Here is a 20,583-nt window from a genome sequence, read left to right as displayed (position 1 = left end):
ATGAAAGCTTTGGGAAAAATACATTTTTTTAACTGCTTTTTTTATCCTAATGCTTTATGGCGGAGTTTTGAAACAACCTTGTCCAGTGACAAATACATTTTTTTAAAGTTGTACCTACATTTTGTTTAAACTCATTTTTTTTTCAAAATGTCGCTTAAAGTTTTGACTTGTATGTGATTGTATTTAATAGCTTTGATGCCTACTAGCTAAGAATTACAGAATATAAAGTAGAACATATGCCCACTGATCACTATAGAGCTTTGCAGTAAGCCTTTGAATAGAGTAGGGAGAAAAGATGTGATAACTTGACTCTTATTTAAAAAATAAAAAAATATGGGTGCTCATACATTACAGATTAAGTTTCTTGTAAAACCATTTTACATTTTTCATATACTATAAATTGCAAATGTTAACTATACTTGAAATTGTGCTAAACATGTCATGGGCCTAAAACTTTGGGACAGGTTCATTTTATGTTACATCCAACCTGCATGCACAATATTCAGTATGGTTACAGTTATTAGACATGGCTGGGAGGGTAGGTCATATCACTACTGTCATTCATTTGAACCACTAGCCACAGCTCTATCTGAGATCTGTAGCCAGACCAAGCCCAAAGTAAGGGACAAGTCAGAGTTAGATTTGTCCCCAGGAGTTGCACTAGAACCACTTTACCCATAGCAACCAAGCATCAATCAGCATTTCTTATCCTACGAAAGTTATAAAGTGAATTAGTCATCTCTGCAGGATGTTATATACACAGGATACTGGTACACAAGACCTCAAAGGAATAGAAACAAAAATATGCTACTTTAATCATATTATTCATAAGAAATAAATCTTAGGTAAGATGGCTCTCTCATTAAAAAAAAAACATTTCACATAATTTAGATGACATGTCAGCAATGCCATACCATACCATGCCGTATCATTTGTTTTGTTTTTTTTTAGTTAGAAAGTACCTTTTTGCTTTCATGGATAAAAAAAATGCTCCCAAACATTTATGTGACCAAAAGAAAATGAATATAAGATTCATGGCTAATATGAGCTCAGGGATATTTAAAGTTTTGAAGTCACTGTCATCTCTACCAGGGCCTCCCGAGTCAAAGGTTTAAGAATGGCCGCTCCCTGCACTCCGGGCTCTGCCTTAAGGTATGTGACACCATGATTGAACCAGTTCACTGTTACTTTATTTACAGGTAATTATACCCATATCTTCCTCTCCCCCACTCTCTCCCCTTCCCCTCCTACCCAGTTATCCCCCCTTTTACTTATCCTTTACATTGAACTGCTACTTTGTTCTGGAATTATTCAGCAGTATATTTTTCATTGTCAGTTTATTTATACTCTGTATCGTAATAACCCAATAAAAATTGTATATAAAAAAAATATATTATCAGCATGTTGGTAAAGAAGGGACAGAGGAACCAAGGAGGTCAAAATAAAAGCAAATTGAAAGTGCATCTGTGCCCAGGTGTAGTGAATCATTTTATTTTTGTGTGTGGGAACTGCCAATCTGCAGAATATCAAAGGAAAAACTAGTCAAAAGTAACTTGTAAATGCAAGCAGTCTTTTGGTTGTACATTTCAAGTTTCTCAATATAGTAGGCACTGTAGTTCTTGACTGTTGACCTTTTCTATTGCATTTAGTGTGATAGCCTTGCACAAATGTTCGGCCAACAAAATTATAGACCCCATATATAATAAACTAAATGAAATCAAATAATCTAACACTACAACGTTGTTGGTTGATTTCATTGCCATTACTAAAACAACTATAATAAATATAATACATAAAGTAAATAATTCTGCTTAAGTGGAAATTGCCCACAAGTGTACTTAGATGGTTAAACAGAATGCATCAACATTTATTTTGCAGAAATACAACAATGCTCAATATATGAGTACAATAAATCCCAATAGTGATGAACCCGCACTGAATACTACAGAGATGCTCTGTGGTAATCTTTATACTCTATCCTTTCAGCTTATTCACAGTCATGCAGAACCTTAATCTGGCTTTGGTCAACTCAGAACAGTGATTTGTGTGTGTCACAAAAGAAGAATATCCACAGGGAAAAAAAAACACTAGTAAAAAGGAGTAAATTTAAAAAAAAGGTTATTTTAGGTGTGAAATGCTTTCCTTTTTATGTCTTTTTAAATGCAGCTGAGCAGAAAAGTTTAGATTTGTAGACCTAGCAGACTGTCAGCAGATCATACTAAAAGATGACACACATTTTCTACCAGTATGAACCATCTTTTATTTTATAAAACATAGAGCATACTTGCTCACCTAAAGTGTAGTATTACTACCTTGGTGTATTTAAAAAAAAAAAATAATAAGCACAGCATGAACACAAGATAACTTATGCCAGTAGAATTACTTGTGTTTTTTTCTGATTGTACCTATAAGGCCCCTTTCACACTGGAGGGGTGGGCGCGCCAGCAGCAGAACACCGCTAATTTCGTGACGCTATTCGGACGTTAGCGGGGTGCTTTTAACCCCCCGCTAGCGGCCGATAAAGGGTTAAAACCACCGCAAAGCACTGCTGCAGCAGTGATATGCCAGCAGGTATAGCCACGCTGCCCCATTGATTTCAATGGGCAGGAGCGGTGAAGGAGCAGTGGATACATTGCTCTTTCACCGCTCCAAAGATGCTACTAGCATGAATTTTTTTAGTGTCCTGCCAGCGGACCGCTCCAGTGTGAAAACTCTTGGGGCTTTCACACTGGAGACACAACAGCGTCTCTTTCAGGGCACTATTTTTAATGCTGTAGCGCCTGTAAAGCACCCCAGTGTGAAAGGGGTCTAATTTGTATTATTTGCAGCTTCTTTTCCAGTTTTTAATCCTGTGTCCTTAACTTTCCATTTTCTTCCCCTTTTCTAGCATTTCTTGGCTTGTCACTGTCAGCATGTGCACACCCAACCTTTATTGATGTTATTAGTTACAGAACATCAACTTTAAAGCCACTATCTATGTCATTTTTAAAACACTTTCGTTTTTTACAAACATTTGAATTTACTTCCTTTTTGTCTTGGCTTTTTAAAAAAACAAACTGGGCATGAAAAATATATTACTAGTATAATTTTGTAAGAATAGGCATCAAATGTTACCTATGCTTATCGCAGTTGTCAGGAAAACTTTCTGTACACACGAGGAACTGCTAAATACAAGTGTACAATGGCAACTGATAGTTCAACAGAGTGCATAGGAAGCTATCAGATCATTCGATTTTTGGCAAGATCAAAATGTATTTTTGGAGTTATTGAACAGACAAATCGAAATGCATTCAGTGCTATATTTAGTAGACTGAATGTGTGAAAAGAAGAGTTCAGTACTAGGGTTTACACACACTGTAAAGCCCAACTTCAGTACACCATTGCTATTCTATTGGCTAAATATCTCTACCAAACATTCATGTTCATTTTCTTTCTGCTTTTCACTTTCCCATCTTAAATAGAATATTTTCCTGTTTGAAAATTTCTGTTTGCCTTTTCTATAAAAAATTTAATTAAACATTCAAGCATCCAATAATAACTGCACAGCAAACAAATGCCAAAAAATTAGTCTCCAATATACACACAATGCTTATGATTTACTCCAATAGAATCTGTCAAAATAAGAAATATCAGTTTTGAATGGTTTGTTAATTTAAGGAAAAAAATCTGCTGTACCAAGTATGTGAAGTACTGAGAACAAAAAAATTAGCAGTGTACCTTTTTAGAATGAAATCTGCTTTCAGCTAGCTAGCCTGCATGGGCCCAGTGTAATGTTTCCATTGTTATTATATTGGCTACATATCTCTACCATACATTCATGTTAATTTTCTTTCTGTTTTTCACTTTCCCATCTTAAATAGAATATTTTGCTGTTTGAAAATTTCTCTTTACCTTTTCGATAAAAAAAATTAAATAAAACATTCAAGCATCCAATAATAACTGCACAGCAAACAAATGCCAAACAAGAAGTCCCCAATATACACAAGAAGCTTATGATTTAATACAATAGAGTCTGTCAAAATAAGAAATATCAATTTTGAATGGTTTGTTAATTTAAGGAAAAAAATCTGCTGTACCAAGTATGTGAAGTACTGACAACAAAAAAATTAGCAGTGTACCTTTTTAGAATGAAATCTGCTTTCAGCTAGCTAGCCTGCATGTGCCCAGTGTAGGGTTTCCAGCTTCTCCTCTATATGTTGCCTCTAAGTACATTGGCCCTTTTGTACTATAGATGTACCTTACACATTTTTTACACAAAAAAATAATAATTTCAATTTACATAGATGTTGAAGTGCCAAGGACAATAAAACTAATAGAAATCATGCTAAAGGATGATGCCTTATGTGCTATACAAAGACACAGTTGTAGAGTAAAGTCCTGTTGCCTGGCAAAAATGTGTTAAACACAGTCAAATTTAAAGTACCGAGGTGTGATTTTCAAAGCATTTGAATCCTTAAATGCTAATAATTTAATGTCAGATTTTATCTAGAGGATGTGCACGAGAACAACTGTCATCAATCAGCACAAATCCAATGGTCTGGTATTGTATTCCTAAAAGGCCTAGCTGTGATCTATAGGTTTGTTACAAATCCACATAAAATCTTCAATAAAATCGACCCATCGTGAAGTAGACAAATCTTAGAAGCAAAGGTGGCTGCATGAAGAAGCAATGATCTTGGCAATTATAATGACAAGCAATTTTGTATACAATAGGCTGAAGCAATTTACAAAAATAAAACACATTTTACCTAATGTCTCTATTGTCTGGTGGTGAAAAAGGAACACACTGAAGGAAACTTACTAAAGGAGTTGAGAACCTTCACACAGTAAATTGTGGGAATATTCAATTAAATTTCTAATTAAGAAATTGCCAATTTGCTTATTTTATATACACATAAAGGTTTTCAAAATCTTCAGCAAAAACAGCCCAATTATTTTAACTTCTGGAGTGATTTTATGTTTGCAACATGTTTCTACTTACCTGTGCATTTCTTTAAATGGCTATTCTTTTTACCATGTGATCCCAATTTGCAGCCAAAGTTCTCTTCCCAAAATTCAGCAAACCAAACATTTCTTCGATTATTGGCTAAAGACCGGCTTCTAAAATATCTATCAAATCCTATTTTCATGGAAACAAAAATAATAATTAATTAAGTGTTATCACTTAAATGGTCTTCAAATATGTCAAATAAATCAATATTTGATGTGTGCCTTTTTATTTTATTCTAGTCAATAAAAGCTGGAAGTGTTGTAGGCTATGTTGTCGTCTCATACAATTTTTGTATCTGTTGATTCTGACAGGGATCTGCCATGATAGTAGAATGATGAGTGATACTTATGAAATTAACAAGTTATAAACTCTGCTGGGGGTGCAGAGTTTTTTCAGCTGCTGCCAAACCGTGGGATTCATTTCTCTAGTCCCTAGTGTGGTAATTTTCAACTAACTATGAAATGAACACTTCATACTGTACATCTCACCAAAGTGGAAGATTCATAGAACACTGGCATTTGCACAGTGATTGCAAATTCAAAGTATGCCCTTCTTTTTGGGAACTTTACTTATACTAGTCTTAATAGTTACATTTTCCTTTGCTAGTTATCACTAAGTTACTTACAGGCATGAGATAGCATTTACATGCTTGCACAAAATATCTTTGCATAAATAGGCAAATTCGGACTTACCAAAAGTGCATGTTTATGCATTTTAGCTAGAAGAGGGAATCACCGACTTACTTATCTTGAAGAAAACAATAAATATTGGATGGGGAGATCTAACATATCCTCTTGGTTTTTCCTCTGGGAGGGTTCGGCCAAGGGATGTGTGAAGATATAAGAAAGTGCACTTGTAGGCACTTGTTAAAGCAAACTGGGCAAAAATTATTTTAAATATGTAGGCACTTGTTAAAGTGGTTTTAAAGCTAGAAGGTTTTTTACCTTAATGCATTATCTGCATTAAAGTAAAAAATCTTCCACTAGTTGCCTCTCCCCAGCAACCCCTAAATACTTACCTGAGTCCTAGATCAACCCAGTGCTGTACCCGTCTGCAACAGCACTGGTTCTCTCTTCCCCCTCACAGGCTCAGAGACAGCAATGGCAGCCATTGGCTCCCGCTGCTGTCAATCAAATGCTGTGAGGAGGGAGTGTGGGGTGGGGGGGGCGTGCCACACTGTGTGTGTCAATAGACATGTGTAGTATGGCAAAGAAGCTATCCCACACGTGTGCTTCCATAGGAAGTGACTTCCTATGGAGGCACACTGAGAAGAGGAGGTGCCAAGAGTCCTGTTGGGTGACCCCAGAGAAGGTACCATTACACAGAACAGGTGAGTATTATTATAGGGGACAGCCATTCATCAGATGCCGCTCAGCAGACCATTTTCGTTCATGCCCCAGCCAAACAGCTGGCTTCCGTACATATGGGTCGAATGTCATCCAATATTTGGCCCATGTATGTACCTAATGTATGTCTCTGTGTTTTATACTCGAGTCTATGCTTCATTCAAGATGATGCGGGCCCCCCTCCTTCATCATCACTAGGGATCTCCACACCCCCAAGCCGCTTCATGTGAGTCATGTGATCATTTATAAAAAAATAAACAGTGTTTAGCATTTTCTATACACACACAAAGAATTTGCCTTGCAGTTCAATTTTAAACTGCATGTGTTATTTTACAAGATAAGGATTCATATATGTTATTAGGAATTAGAAATAATACTTCTGGTGAACTCCATAAAGGAATCTAATTTACCACTGTAATATACGTTATTCATTTTAATAGTGAAGAAAGATCTATTTGGGTTATCATCCATTACCTAGATAAAAATTACCCTTATAAAAAACAATATATTAGAAAAAAAAACATATTGCCATATCAGAGCATTATAGCATTTTTTTAAAAAGTGATCTCAATGCTTAAATCAGCTTGTAACAATTACTGCTTAGTGAAAAAAATAATGCATATGAATTAAATCTATGTTGCATAAAATATATTTTCACTTAGTACAAAAGGTAATACCATCGATTGAAGCTCTTTTTGGTAGTATTGTAACGGCTCCTTCTGCTATCTCTTCTTGCTGGTATACTGGGGTAATTTTAGAGCCCCAGCTGTCTGAACCAATCCAGAGAAAATGTCCAGTATGGTTGCCTCTTTTTGCTGATTCTAAAATTCTCCTGAAACATAACAAAGAAAGCAAGAACTATTATCGATTTAATTTAAGATGCTTTTACTAGATCTACTAAACATCCAGGGAAACAATTAGTCAATCATCCTGCCAACTTGACTCATGCTTCAAGAATAGAACCCAACACCTATCTGTGTCTATAGCTCATGGTAATTTGCTTTTGTCTAACCCCAATACAACATGCACTGTCTATCATTCGCATTTCATTTATCTCTTCCAATCTTGTATCTTAATCCACAGGATGCTTTACAGTTATAGAAGGACAGCAAGATTGTCTCAAAGGAACAGCAGAATAGAATTTGTCTAAATGCAATTGAAATTTGTTACACCTCTAGTCTCTCAAGAATATCCTTGTCAGGATAATGTACAACTTATAAGGAAAAGAAGTTTGTGCAAATCTCCTGCTGCTGAAAAAAAGATCAAACATGCCACAAACAATAGGAGGAAAATATCACCTTATGTCATCTTCATTTGCAAAAATTATTACTGCCCGAGCATTAGGGGTTTCCAGCAGGCGTTTAATGATTTTATCAAATTCTCCTGGCTTGGGTTCTCGAGGGATTTTCAGTGATTGGGCAATGCAAACACCACCTGTAAAGACAAAAAAGAAAACACTTCATCTCAGAAAAGCCCCATTTTAAGGATTACTGATTATGCTTCTGGTAAATTACATATGACTTATATAAATAGGTTTATGGAAAATTGACACAATTTACTTTTAGTATATGTCTACTTGTTAATATATTGCCTCAACGCTTGTCTCACTGAGATTCCTATGAAATTTTATTAGTGGGATTTTATGAAATTGAATCTTAAACAATGCTTTCAGAGAAACTGTGCCTCCAATTAAAAATGAATTGCATGTAACAAGCAAAACCATTAATTGAGCTGCTAATGCAATCTGGTAATGTCACAATACCTGAAGTGTATGCAAACCAAATTAATACAATTGTTAACATGTAATAAGCTAATAATAAGCTTAAATGCTTTTAAGCCATTTCAATGGTAATTTCAATATTTTTCAATTGACAGATTTCAGTAAAACATATTACTCAGTGATCCTGCCAGGAAGGTCCTTGTTTAGGCACTTCCTGTTGTAGGGTAACTATCCTCTGCCCCTGTAGCACATTTATGCTTCTGTGTTGTCACCCTTTCACACAAGATTTCAATATAGTCTAAAGTCCCATAAACACTATTAGATTTTCTGCAGATTTTAGTCTTCAGATTTACCAAAACCATATAATATGAGGTCAAACCTTAAGCCCTTGTACACACGGTCAGACATTCCGACGGAAAATGTCCGATCGGACCGTGTTGTCGGATAATCCGACTGTGTGTGGGCTCCATCGGACTGTTACCGTCGGAATATCCGACGTACAAAGTTTTAGAGCTGGGCTATAAAATTTTCCAACAACATGATCCGATCGGACTTTGTCCGATTGTGTGTAGAGGATTCCGATCGGACAAAGTGTCACACGTGCTCAGATCAAATTCCTAGACCAAAGCTATTGGCTACTAACCTGAACATAGTCCCCTCATAACGAAATAACATCATCACATTACGTACGATCAGATTTTCTGACAACTTTGTCCGACCGTGTGTATGCAACACAAGTTTCAGACAAAATCCATCGGACAAAATCCGATGGATTTTGTTGTCTGAATGTCCGACCTTGTGTACAAGGGCTAAGAGTTTCAATTTGTATGTGATCAGGCAGGTCCTTGCAATACATGGTTCTGGTAAATCTGAAGACAATAATCTGCAGAAAATCTAATAGTGTGTATGGGGCTTAAATATTATCATTACACAGACACACACCTGTCATTAAAAAGGAAACATGTGTGCCATCAATAAATTTGTTTAGTTTCATTCCATTCCGTTTCGTATTAGCCATTAATTCGTACGAAATACAAATTTCCATTAGGTTCGTTAACTTTTCGTAACAATTACGAACGTTCATTATGATGAATTTATCATTGTGAGGGGCTCCCATCATCCCTGCTGTGCTCATTATGAGGGGCTTCCGCCATCCCGGTGCTGTGCTGACTTCCAGGGTTTTTAACTTCATCATAACGAATAATCGTAATTAATGAAAATTCTTATTTTTTCCTATACTGAATCTCCCTTCTACTACCAGTGCCAGTCTCCCACTCCAATATTAAAAAAGGTCATTTCCCAACCCTGACTCAGCAAAAGAAGAAAACTTCTGATTGCTCAACAAAACACCAGTCATATTTCCGTTGTAACAGAATTGGTTTCGAAAATTCGTAAACGAAAATTTCCTACAAAATTCAGAAGCACAGCAATTTGTATTTCGGATCCTCCCGAGTGTACAAATTTATGGAAATTCGTACAAATTTTCGATTCGTACAAAACTAATCGCACATGTCTAAAGGAAACCCACCCTGAGGAAATCCATACAGCTGCTGCTGGAGTGCATCCAAAAAGATAGAATATGCAGGAGATTAGCAGCACTGAGATGCAACAAAGAATTAATGAATTAATAGGATTTTCAGAGCTCATACTGATTGGTGAGCTCCAGTTGTGACTCGATGAGAGACATTTTGTATTGCTGCAGAGAGACTGCTGCTCACACACAAAATGAAACTGGCAATCATATTATATACAACAGTAACATATAAATTAAGCTTCCTGCTCTCTGTTTTATATATATTTGTATAGAAGTAAATAATTTATTTTGCTTTCATTTAGAGTGAGTATATTTAAACTGCAGCAAAACTTTAATGGATAGAGCAGCACCCATGTTACTGGCAACAAGAGCATTTTAGCTCTTTTGAAGGGGGGTTTGGTCAAGGGATGCATCAGCGTATTTAGTCAAAAATAGCATAAAAACTAACGGATAAGTTATGCCCATTGTAATGTATGTTTTCAGTCTGGAATTGCCTTTCTTAGCCTTGCATTCACAATACACAAAGTTGCATACAATTATCCAAAAGAAAAGCAATACAAGACTCAAGTGGAAGTCAGATAGATTGGTTGGCATAGTTTAGACGAGAGTGGTAAGACTCATATTGTAAACATTTGACCATATACAAGTGTAAATAAATATGACAGATTTAGTTATTCAGTGCTGGAACCACATTTTTAAAAAGTACAATAGATAAGTGAAGTGGTTTACTCTCCTTTTCCAAATAAATGGGGAATATCATTTTATGTTCAGATGTCTGGCTTAAGTAACCTGATTGGTTGGTTTAGTGATTAAGCCTGCAGTGGCCTTATTTGTTTAATGGTGGTGGTGGGGAGAGGTTGCGGTTTTAGGCAGAGGAAGTGAGCTAAATACAACTGATTAGATACCTTGGGATAATGCAGGATGATTTAACAGAACACAGATTGATGTTGTGAAGGTACACTGACTCTGTGTAAAAAGTAAGGAAAACCCACAGTGAACACTACAGAAAAATAATAAAATAATTTATTGTCGAATCATCAGTAGATTACTGATTTCATGGTAATTGTTGGATATTAACATATCAGTAATTTATTGTGCCACCAGAGAAAATCACAGAGTGTTTGTGTTCTATGCAGTATCAGATCAGTCAAGTGACAGTAGTATAGCTGTGGAAGTTGTATAGCTATAAACTTAGCAGACAAAATCAAACACTTTTAAAAGCCTCAGGAACATACTGTATGATCTGTCTAGTGATGAATTCACCAAGTGATAACCTCTAAGCAAAGAAATGGTGAGGGTCATTATCAACCATCAACAGACATGTCATTTCAAATTTTACTTTTTTCTATATCAAGGGAGAGAATGTACTTTCTATCATATAATCTTCTGCTTACCCATGTACTTTTTGTGACAGAAGAACATGATGGAGACTTTCACCACACAAAAATGGTTATGAATGTGTGCTCCTTCCATTTTTAAATTATGGGGATTTTGTGTGAAGACTGAACCTTACTTGTGAGAGAAATAGTGGGTTTGGAGAAGGTTGCAAAGAACCATAATAAGTTGTGGTTTTAACTTTTATATCTGCAGTGGTTGAATAAATCTACATAGAATCCCTGATGATTTCATGTATTCTTATCTAACTGTAGGGATCACTGAATCTGCCAAATAATTAGCTGCTATTGTCTAATATGTAAGAATTATCTACAGGTTTTCCTTTTTTTTTTAGATCTGGAGAGCCCCCAATCATATAATAATAATAATAATAATAATAATAATAATAATAATAACAATAACTTTCTACAAGAATTTCCTTCACGTGGGATTAACATGGCAACATTTATAAACAAAAGTTCCCCTATCAAGAACCTTTTTCAGAATAATTTTTTGGCCAGACCAATTGTTCTGTAAGGCCCCTTTCACACTGGGGCAGGAGCAGGGTCGGCAGTAAAATGGTGCTTTTTTTAGCGCAGCTTTACCGTCGTTTTAGCAGTGGTATTCAGCCACTGCTAGAGAAAGGGTTAAAACAACCGCAAAACATTGCTGCAGCAGTACTTTGCCGGCGGTATAGCCACGCTGCCCCATTGATTTCAATGGGCAGGAGCGGTGAAGGAGTGGTATATACACCGCTCCTTCACCGCGCCAAAGATGCTGCCAGCATGCTAGCAGGACCTTTCTTACTGTCCTGCTAGAGCATCACTCCAGTGTGAAAGCCCTCGAGGCTTTCACACTGAAGACACAGCAGCAGCTCTTTCAGGCCACTTTGCAGGCACTATTTCTAGTGCTGTATCGCCTGCAATGTGCCCCAGTGTGAGGGTGTCTAAGTAAATAACCTCCTTTGGATCATGCAGTAGGAGATTACTTCACAATTTTAAAGACACAAACATAAAAATATGCACAGGGAGAGTTATGTTTGTAGGATTCAACAACCAAAAACAGGGTTAGTTAAATCCCCAACAAAACCAATCACTCAAAATACACAGATTCATGTATATTTTGGGCTGTTTTCTTTTTTGCCATAATTACTCTATAGCTTGAAAATGTATTTAATAACCATATATTGTAGCTTGAAAATGAATTTAATAGCCATATACTGTAGAGTACAATGCTGCATTCTTCAGCCTCCCTGGCGGTATGATTATGTCAGATTTTTGAATCTCAAAGCGGTACATTGTTTTGCATAGAAATTTGGCGTTTTATATTGTAGGCCTCTAATTCTTAGTAATAAAACACTTAATTACTTAAGGACCAGACTCGTTTTGAGATTTTGGTGTTTACATGTTTTAAACAGTTTTTTTTGCTATAAAATTACCCAAAATGTATATATATTGTTTTTTTTCTAACACCCTAGAGAATAAAATGGCAGTCATTGAATCCTTTTTTTCCCACCATATTGGCGCAGCGGTCTTACAATCGCACTTTTGGAATACAGTATTTAGCAATCCATCTGACTGTTTTGATATTGAATTGTAAAAGCAGCGGTGTTCTGTCAGATTAGCAAACCTGTGAGGTCAGCAGGCTTGCTGTTGCTTTTACAATTCAACATCAAAACAGTCAGACAGATTTTTAAATATTGCATTTCTCTATATAAGCTCAGTTTACTGGTAAAAATAAGCGTGAAATGCAAGATTCCAGTGGGTGGACAAATATATCCGCTTGCTGCCTTCTCACTGTATACTTACGGGGAGTGCGGGGTGTACCAAGATGGCTGTGACGTAATGTCACTTCCGTTACAAAATATGATGGGTCGTCTAATCTGACGAAACAACAGCTCTGACTGGCCAGAGCCATGATGACATCACTGTGCATGCATGCGGGAGCCGCTGCTCAAGACACAGGGCTCTGAAGAAACAGCATGGGTGGCCGTTCCTTCAGAGCACATGTGCCAGTGATGTCACTGGCTGCATGTACTGTAAATATCCCTAAATGGTGCACTACCTATTGATAAGCCTTATTATGGGCTTACCTATGGGTAAAGGCAAGAGATGGAAATGTACTTCCACTTTAAACACGTTACCATTGTTTTCAGTGACACACAAGAAAAAGCATTTAGAGTCCAGCTTTATAGTACAAGGAACATCGATTTGGAAACTATGCAAACACAGTACATTTTGATATAATACTCCTGTATGACCCAATCTGTTAAGACACTGTTAAAGCAGAATTCAGTGCGCAAAAAACTTTTATTTAAATATAATCCTCAGTATCCACAGAGGATATACATGCTTTGTATGCACCAAATGCTTTTAAAAACCCAGATATTATCTAAAAGTAGCAGTGTCATCAATAGTATGCTGCATACAGCCTGTGCTGAGAGCAGAACAGACCCACCAACTCCTGGCTGTATGCATAAACATATACAATGGATGGCATGAAAGGAATACATCCATCATTTACAATTGTCATATGATCTGCTGTAATTGGTCACAGCGTTCACATGATACTGGCAGCAGGCTGGTATAGTGATCAGTCATCGGCTGTGTCCGGTGGACAGAGCTGGTGACAGATCGCACCACTGCGACACCTTCTGAGAAAATGTCATATGACGTCCACTCAAAAGAATGAAAGGCCCACCTGGCAGTCAATGTGTTATAGCCTGGGTTGGGAAGGAGTTAAGTCTGAGGACAGTGCATACATTATATTAGAGATTCCAATTCAGCTGTACTTATGCCACCTGGAAAAATAATTGTAATGGAACAGATCATTTCCAACATTTATCTATATGGTGCCACAAAAAGGGGTGCCTTACAAAATTTTTGAAAATTAGCACATGCTATTAAATTAAATACTGCACATTAGCCTGAATAGATAGAAACGTTAGATTGTGAGCTCATTTGTGGAAGAAGACCAATGTAAATGTTTCTATGTAGTCTGCATATTACATGTCTACAATATATTAATGCTGTAAATAAATAAATAAATGCATAAATAAAATCTCTTGTAATAAGAATTAATGCTGCACCTGCAATAGACATACTGGCTAATTATATACAGTATATGTTAATACATTGTTATGTTTTACTGCTTGATATTTACTGCTTGTTTTTCCTATTATAATTACACTGTTGGTGAAATCCATTATCCCCTCCACTGTGTTTCTGGGCAGAAAACCTGTCATGATCAACACAATTTTTTACTCAATACAATGCTCAGATATTGTTTTTTCTTATAGACAATTGTGGGATTTAAAGATTTTTTTTTAACTCATTACACAAAAAAATACTTTTTTTTCATTTAAGCTATTTTATTAAAAATCATCTTATAAATGGGACAAAAGTTATTTCACTCAGTATTATTGCAGGAGGGAGGAAATTCTTTCCATTAAGAAATTTATAAATGGGGTATATAAAGTATGTGAAGCGGAAAAGCTTCATTGGCTTACTAAATCAAGTTATAATAGTTTTTCTCATATTTGGTCTGACTGGGTAACCTTTAAAACATCAAGTATTGCAAAACTGAATGATATAGTGTTATTCCATTATGATTTGGAGTAGACCATAATTCCTTCTATATTTGTTATCTAAACTTCTCTAGTAGATTTACTGGTGGAAGTTAAAGATCATATATATATATATATATATATATATATATATATATATATATATATATATATATATATATATATATATATATATATATATATATATATATATATATATATATATTTATATATATAATATTTTTAACCAATACATTATCTGGATCTTTTACACAGCTAATATAATTGCGTGTATTATAAGACTACCTCTACCAATGCCTGAACCCTGTCTGTATATACAGTATATATATATATATATATATATATAGTAATACCTTGAATTATGAGCATAATTAGTTCCAGAAGAATGCTTGTAATCCAAAGCACTCGTATATTAAAGCGAGTTTCCCCATAGGAAATAATGGAAACACAGATAATCCGTTCCACTGCTTGTCTACGCAGTACTGCATGTGGCCAGAGGTGCGGAGGCACCGGAGACATTCAGAAACACTCAGAGATGCACGGAGAGACTCAAAGACACAGTGTATTTCTGAGTGTTTCAGAGTGTCTCCGAGAGTCTCTGAGCGTCACTGGGCCCCCCGCACCTCTGGGCAAATGCGGTACTGCATGCTTCAGCGCCGTGAATTCTGCTCGTTATGCGAGACAATGTGCAAAGTGAGTCAGGATTTTTTTTTTTGTAAAAAGAGCTTGTATTGCAAAATGTTTGTAAACCGCATTACTCACAATCTGAGGTTCCACTGTATATATAAAGTGGTTATCAGGGTGAAAAAAAGTAGTACAATATATGTATTCATGGAGGGAGACACATAGGGGGAGATTTACTAAAACGGGTACGCTATACACTAAGAATCTGCTGTAGTTATGCATAGTAGCCAATCAGCTTCTAACTTCAGCTTGTTTAGTTAAGCTTTGGCATTAAAACCTGGAAGCTGATTGGTTTCTCTGCAGAGCTACACCAGATTTTCCACTCTCTAGTTATAGTAAATAACACCCACACAGTGCTTGGATAGGAGCCACAAAATGCAAAATATACAACCTCACTGAATGTCCAACATTTTCACTAAAGGTGTGTGTGATATTATATTAAAATAAAATATTATTAAAATATTGGATACTCGGTAGCTTTGTGTGTACCTCTCTCCTCAGATGCATATATAAGTATTATTTTTGTATCTGTGATATTTTTATTTTTTTACTTTTTTTCTGCAAGACAGTGGGGTTGATTTACTAAAGACAAAAGGTTGTTCACTTTGTAAAGGGACTTTTCTCTTAGCTTAATGAATGCTGTGAAATTTCACTTTACAAAGAATACCCAATAATTTGGAAGGAGAATAAAAAAGGTATTTTTTTTTGCCTGTACATGGTTGGATGATAAACATCAGTGGAGCTCCATCTCATTCACTAAGAGCTAAGAGAAAATTCCCTTGCAAAGTGAACACTCTTTTTGTCTTATATGGACTGGAGGGGGGGGGGGCATTTTTTCTTTTTTCTTTTTTTCAATAGCTGGGTGCCATAAATTGCAATCAGTAAAATGTGATTTGACTGTGTTTTTTCTTTAGAAATGCCAGTTCTATACATGCTACATTTGTGCCACTTTACAGGCAGATTAAGGGGACCCCCCCCCCGACACTATATTTAAAGAAATTGATAATTTATATTGTTTCACTTTAAGGATCATTAAAATTACTTCTCCTTTAAAAACTCATTAAAAAAAATTGCATTGACACATGCCCCCCAGGGTAGTACCCAGACCCCCATACTCTTTTTATGGCCAATTCCTTGCATATAAGCCTTCAAAATGGGGACTTGATTTCTCATGTTTGGCTCCCATAGACTTCGATGAAGTTTGCAATTCAGGGCTGAACTTTTCCTCTGTTCGGCAGTTCTGCTGTGAACCAAACATGGGGGTGTTTGGCCCATCTCTAGTTGTGACACATATTGCCTTTCTGTTAATCCAGTGAGTGGATCGGAGGTTTTGTGGAGCTATTATATACTTACAAATGCCTTCTTGACCTCTCTTTAATGCAAGTCATCACAATCTGGTAAGCCCCCATCTTGTTATCCAACAGGGGTAACTCACTTAGCAGTATTACCAACTGAAATGTAGAAGCCTCTCTCTTTAGGAATACATCTTTACAGCATGCTATATTGATTACCAGTCACTTGTGATACTTCCTAATTTTTTTATATGGGACTCTATACATAGCTTCATTAACACACATGATATTGTTTGTGTGTAATTTCAGCACTGAAATATATTTCAATGCCTAATGCCGCATACACATGATCGGAATTCTCGTCAGAAAAAGCTCTGATGGTTTTCCCAATGGAATTCCGCTGAAGCTGTCTTGCCTACACACGGTCACACCAAATTCTGATCGTTTAGAATGCGATGTTGTACAACGCGTTTTGGCATGTCGGAAATTGCATACACACGATTGGAATTTCTGATAGAAAGTTTTTCTGTATGGAAAATTGAGAACATGCTATACATTTTTGGCTGGTGGAAATGCGGACAGATAAATTCCGATGGAGCATACACACAGTCGCATTTTCTGATGAAAAGCTCTCATCGGTCTTTTTCTGGCCGGAATTCCGATCGTGTGTACGCGTAGTTAGTGTATCAGTAATTACTATAAAAGAAAAAGAGTTATTAAAAAGATGATAGTAGTAAACAGCAGTCCACTAAAAACAAATAAGTCATCCGAGTCCTTTAGAAGTTTCCACTATTCAAATGTGCTTCCACCATCCAGAGAGAGAGGAAATCACCCATACTTGTGATTGAAGACAATAACTCTACTGTTTGCCTTGAGAGAAATGTTTTTTTGGGACTTTAAATGAGATGCATGTGACCATGCATCTCCATCCCTAAATTTGGTATATAGAAAGGGTTGTCGGGATTTTAAATTAGGTAAGTATGATGGGACTCAACAAGTAAAGCTAGGTACTAGAAAATGTGTTTATTGTGTAAAACACACAACAATGACATGCAGCGATGATACATAGAGTATAGTAAACACATGAACAGCATATTGTCTTGCCATGGACTCCACCTCAGCTCCCAGCACAGACAATCTGCTGGCCCAATTGCTCCAGTATACATACCTTCACATGCTGCTAATATGTAAGAAGTTGATTAGATATTATATATGACATGTTTTTGTCTCCTTGCAGATCTAGATTTACTACGCATCCAACCCTGAAGAGTGGCTTCACTGCCATAAAACGCGTCGGGCTTACCCTGATGTATTATGGTTATTTTTAGGATAATATCCTGTGTTTTAGGATTTGTTTTATGGAGGTTTACCTTTTTAAAATTGTTAACATGTTATGTACAAGTTGACAATTATATCAGCCTTTAAACCTATCTTTTGCAATATGCTGTTCATGTGTTTACTACTGTTTGCCTTTAGCTAATTGCACAGGCTATTTAAGGGTGTTGAATGTCAATGGTGGCTCACTAGCGTTCCCAGAGAACTTGCGTTGGGTCTCGGAGCTGGCGGCCATTGGAGTGAGTGCACTACTGTTTTTGACATTTCCCAAGCATAGACGTCACATGTCCCGGCATTGGACAAGTGTGCTGTCTATCAAAGGAGCCAGTCCAGGAAGCGGGGAAAGTAAAATTCTAATAAATGCTGATATTAGTCAGCGTAAAATAGCCAGTGACACAATAATGTCACAAAAATTCATGCTCAGATCATCCAGGTGCTTTCATTTAGACCTGTGGGGCAGGAAAGGGTAGAATTGCCAGAAACCTTAACCTCCCTAGCGGTGATCCCAAGTCTGGCTCGGGCTGGGATTTCAGTACCATGAGCAGTAACCCCAAGCCAGACTCGGGATCGCATCGCTGGATACAGGGAGGATACAGGGAGAAGTTACTTACCTTGTCTCCTGGATCCAGCGATGTCCTCCGCGCTGTGTGATCGAGCTGTCCTCCGCTCGATTCACACAGTGCCCGAGTGTCACCTAGCTCCGTTCCCTGTGACGTTACAACGCACGGGAGCAGAGACCGGCGCCAAATTCAAAAAAGTAAAAACACACAAAACACATACAGTACTGTAATCTGTACTGTATAAAAAAAAATACACACCCCCTTTGTCCCTAGTGGTCTGTCCAGTGCCCTGCATGTAGTTTTATATTATAAATACAGTTTTTTTCTGCCTGGAATTTGGAGATTGTCCATAGCAACCAAAAAGTGTCCCTTTATGTCAAAAGGGATTTTAGACCAACTAGAAAACAGCAATAATGAATTAGAATCACTTGCACAATTGAGCGATAGCAATTTGTGGGGAAATTCGTCAAACACTAAATCTAATGACAGTGACAATTCTGCAAATTAGCAAATGTTTGGATTTGATTACATTATTGAATAATTTTTATTATTATTTATTATCATTATTTATTATATTATACATTTTATCATACCCGGGATGTCTACTAGACTCTTGTTTGAACAGATTTAAGAGAGTTATTCCTAAGAATTACAGGCCTACGATATAAAACGCCAAATTTCCATGCAAAATAATTGTACCGCTTTCAGCACCTAAAATCAGAACTAATCATACCGCCAGGGAGGTTAAGTAGCTCAGATGTAAAAATAACAATTATTAAAAATATATGACATTGCCTAATTGATATTTAAACAAGAGCATGCAGCCAGGGGTATTAATTGCATACTGCTAATGATTATAGAAATCCACAAATTGGTATCATAAACATTACCAAATGTTTGTGCATACATTTAACCACATTAGCCTAATATACTGGTCTTTGTTTGCAGCTGTATAATTTGCTGATATCTTATTGTATCTGTACACTCCATTCTGACATGAACATAAGCACAATTGAATTTATCAACCTTTACTGCAGCATTTGTCTCACTTTGTACATCAATTAGATGGATCAATATCACACAATTGCAGTAGACTCTGACATCTTTTGACCTTCTCAGATATGTGAATTGAACAAGTCATACAGTGTGCAACATTGTCTTCTCTACGTGTACTACATATTCTCCAACAAATATGTTACAGGGATTAAAAGTCTCCTTGTGCTTCAAATCGTGTTATAACCTAGAGGGCTGTTTGTTTCAAAGAGTGTGTTTTAAAACAGGTGTTAAAATAGGTGTATGGTATTTAGATATCATATAGAATTGGCAAAACTGAGAGAAACTGTGAGAAATCGATGAGCTGTGAAACTTTGTAAGGTCATCCATTTCTGTTCTGTTTTTTAGTATAGTACATAGAAGGCGAAAATATTGGAAAATACAACTTATAGAACTTTGTATAATTTTCAAGAAAGATAAAAATATATTTAAGGAAAGGAGTTGGGACGTGCAAAGTCTCTACCGTGCATGTGCGGGCCTGCACACTTCAGGAGGAGTGACAGTCTATGCACAAGCGAGTGTGGTGAATGGTCCTCTATGAGGAATGTAAGTTAACCACCCTAAGGTGAGAACCTACACATGGCAAAGACCAGACCACAGAGGTGGATAGTCATATGTGTGCACAGCCTATTGCATTTGGGTGTGCACCCCAAAGCTCAAACACTTATGCCTTCCTCTGCATCCTCGGTTGCACAGGGCAGTGAATGAATTGCTCTGTGCTGAGTGGCTTCCTGTTCATTCACAAACTGAAGCATAGTAAACACAGTTTATGAATGAAGTTATGAATGAACACATTGAGCAAATGTGTTCACTGTGTTCCTTTAGAAAAGGAAGGGACTGGTAAATTACATAGTTACTTGCCCCTTCCCACACTTTCCATCTTGAAACATCCCCTGAAGCAGCCAGGGGAATAGAGAGGAGGGAAGCCAGTAGCACTGTGGGACTGGGGGCCAACAAGGGGGGAAACCCAGGCAGTAGGGTGATTTGGCACCGCACATAGTGATTAGGGTGTGCCCTTCGCATGTAGATAGTATTGACCTATGAGTACAGTATATGACATACACCAAAATTTACAGCTCTGCTGAATGGGGTGGCTCAATGAGGCACTG

The 20,583-nt window shown here is 36.8% G+C and overlaps 1 protein-coding gene across 1 annotated transcript in view; it reads right to left on the bottom strand.

Moving 5' to 3' along the window:
• Positions 1–20,583, bottom strand: part of GRM8 (glutamate metabotropic receptor 8) — a 1,454,623-nt gene that overhangs the window by 570,821 nt on the left and 863,219 nt on the right. The window contains exons 4-6 of the mRNA XM_077474080.1: positions 7,635–7,770; positions 7,014–7,168; positions 4,982–5,119 (exon numbers count right to left, since the gene is read on the bottom strand). Coding sequence (XP_077330206.1) covers positions 4,982–5,119; positions 7,014–7,168; positions 7,635–7,770 — 429 coding nt within the window. The remainder of the gene's footprint in view (positions 1–4,981; positions 5,120–7,013; positions 7,169–7,634; positions 7,771–20,583) is intronic.

This window comes from Lithobates pipiens, unplaced genomic scaffold (assembly GCF_037356315.1).
Source record: "Lithobates pipiens isolate NorthernLeopardFrog02 unplaced genomic scaffold, aLitPip1_a1.2 Scaffold_8, whole genome shotgun sequence".
NCBI lineage: Eukaryota > Metazoa > Chordata > Amphibia > Anura > Ranidae > Lithobates > Lithobates pipiens.
Note: the sequence above shows the minus strand (reverse complement) of the source record. Positions and strands in the feature narration are given on the sequence as shown.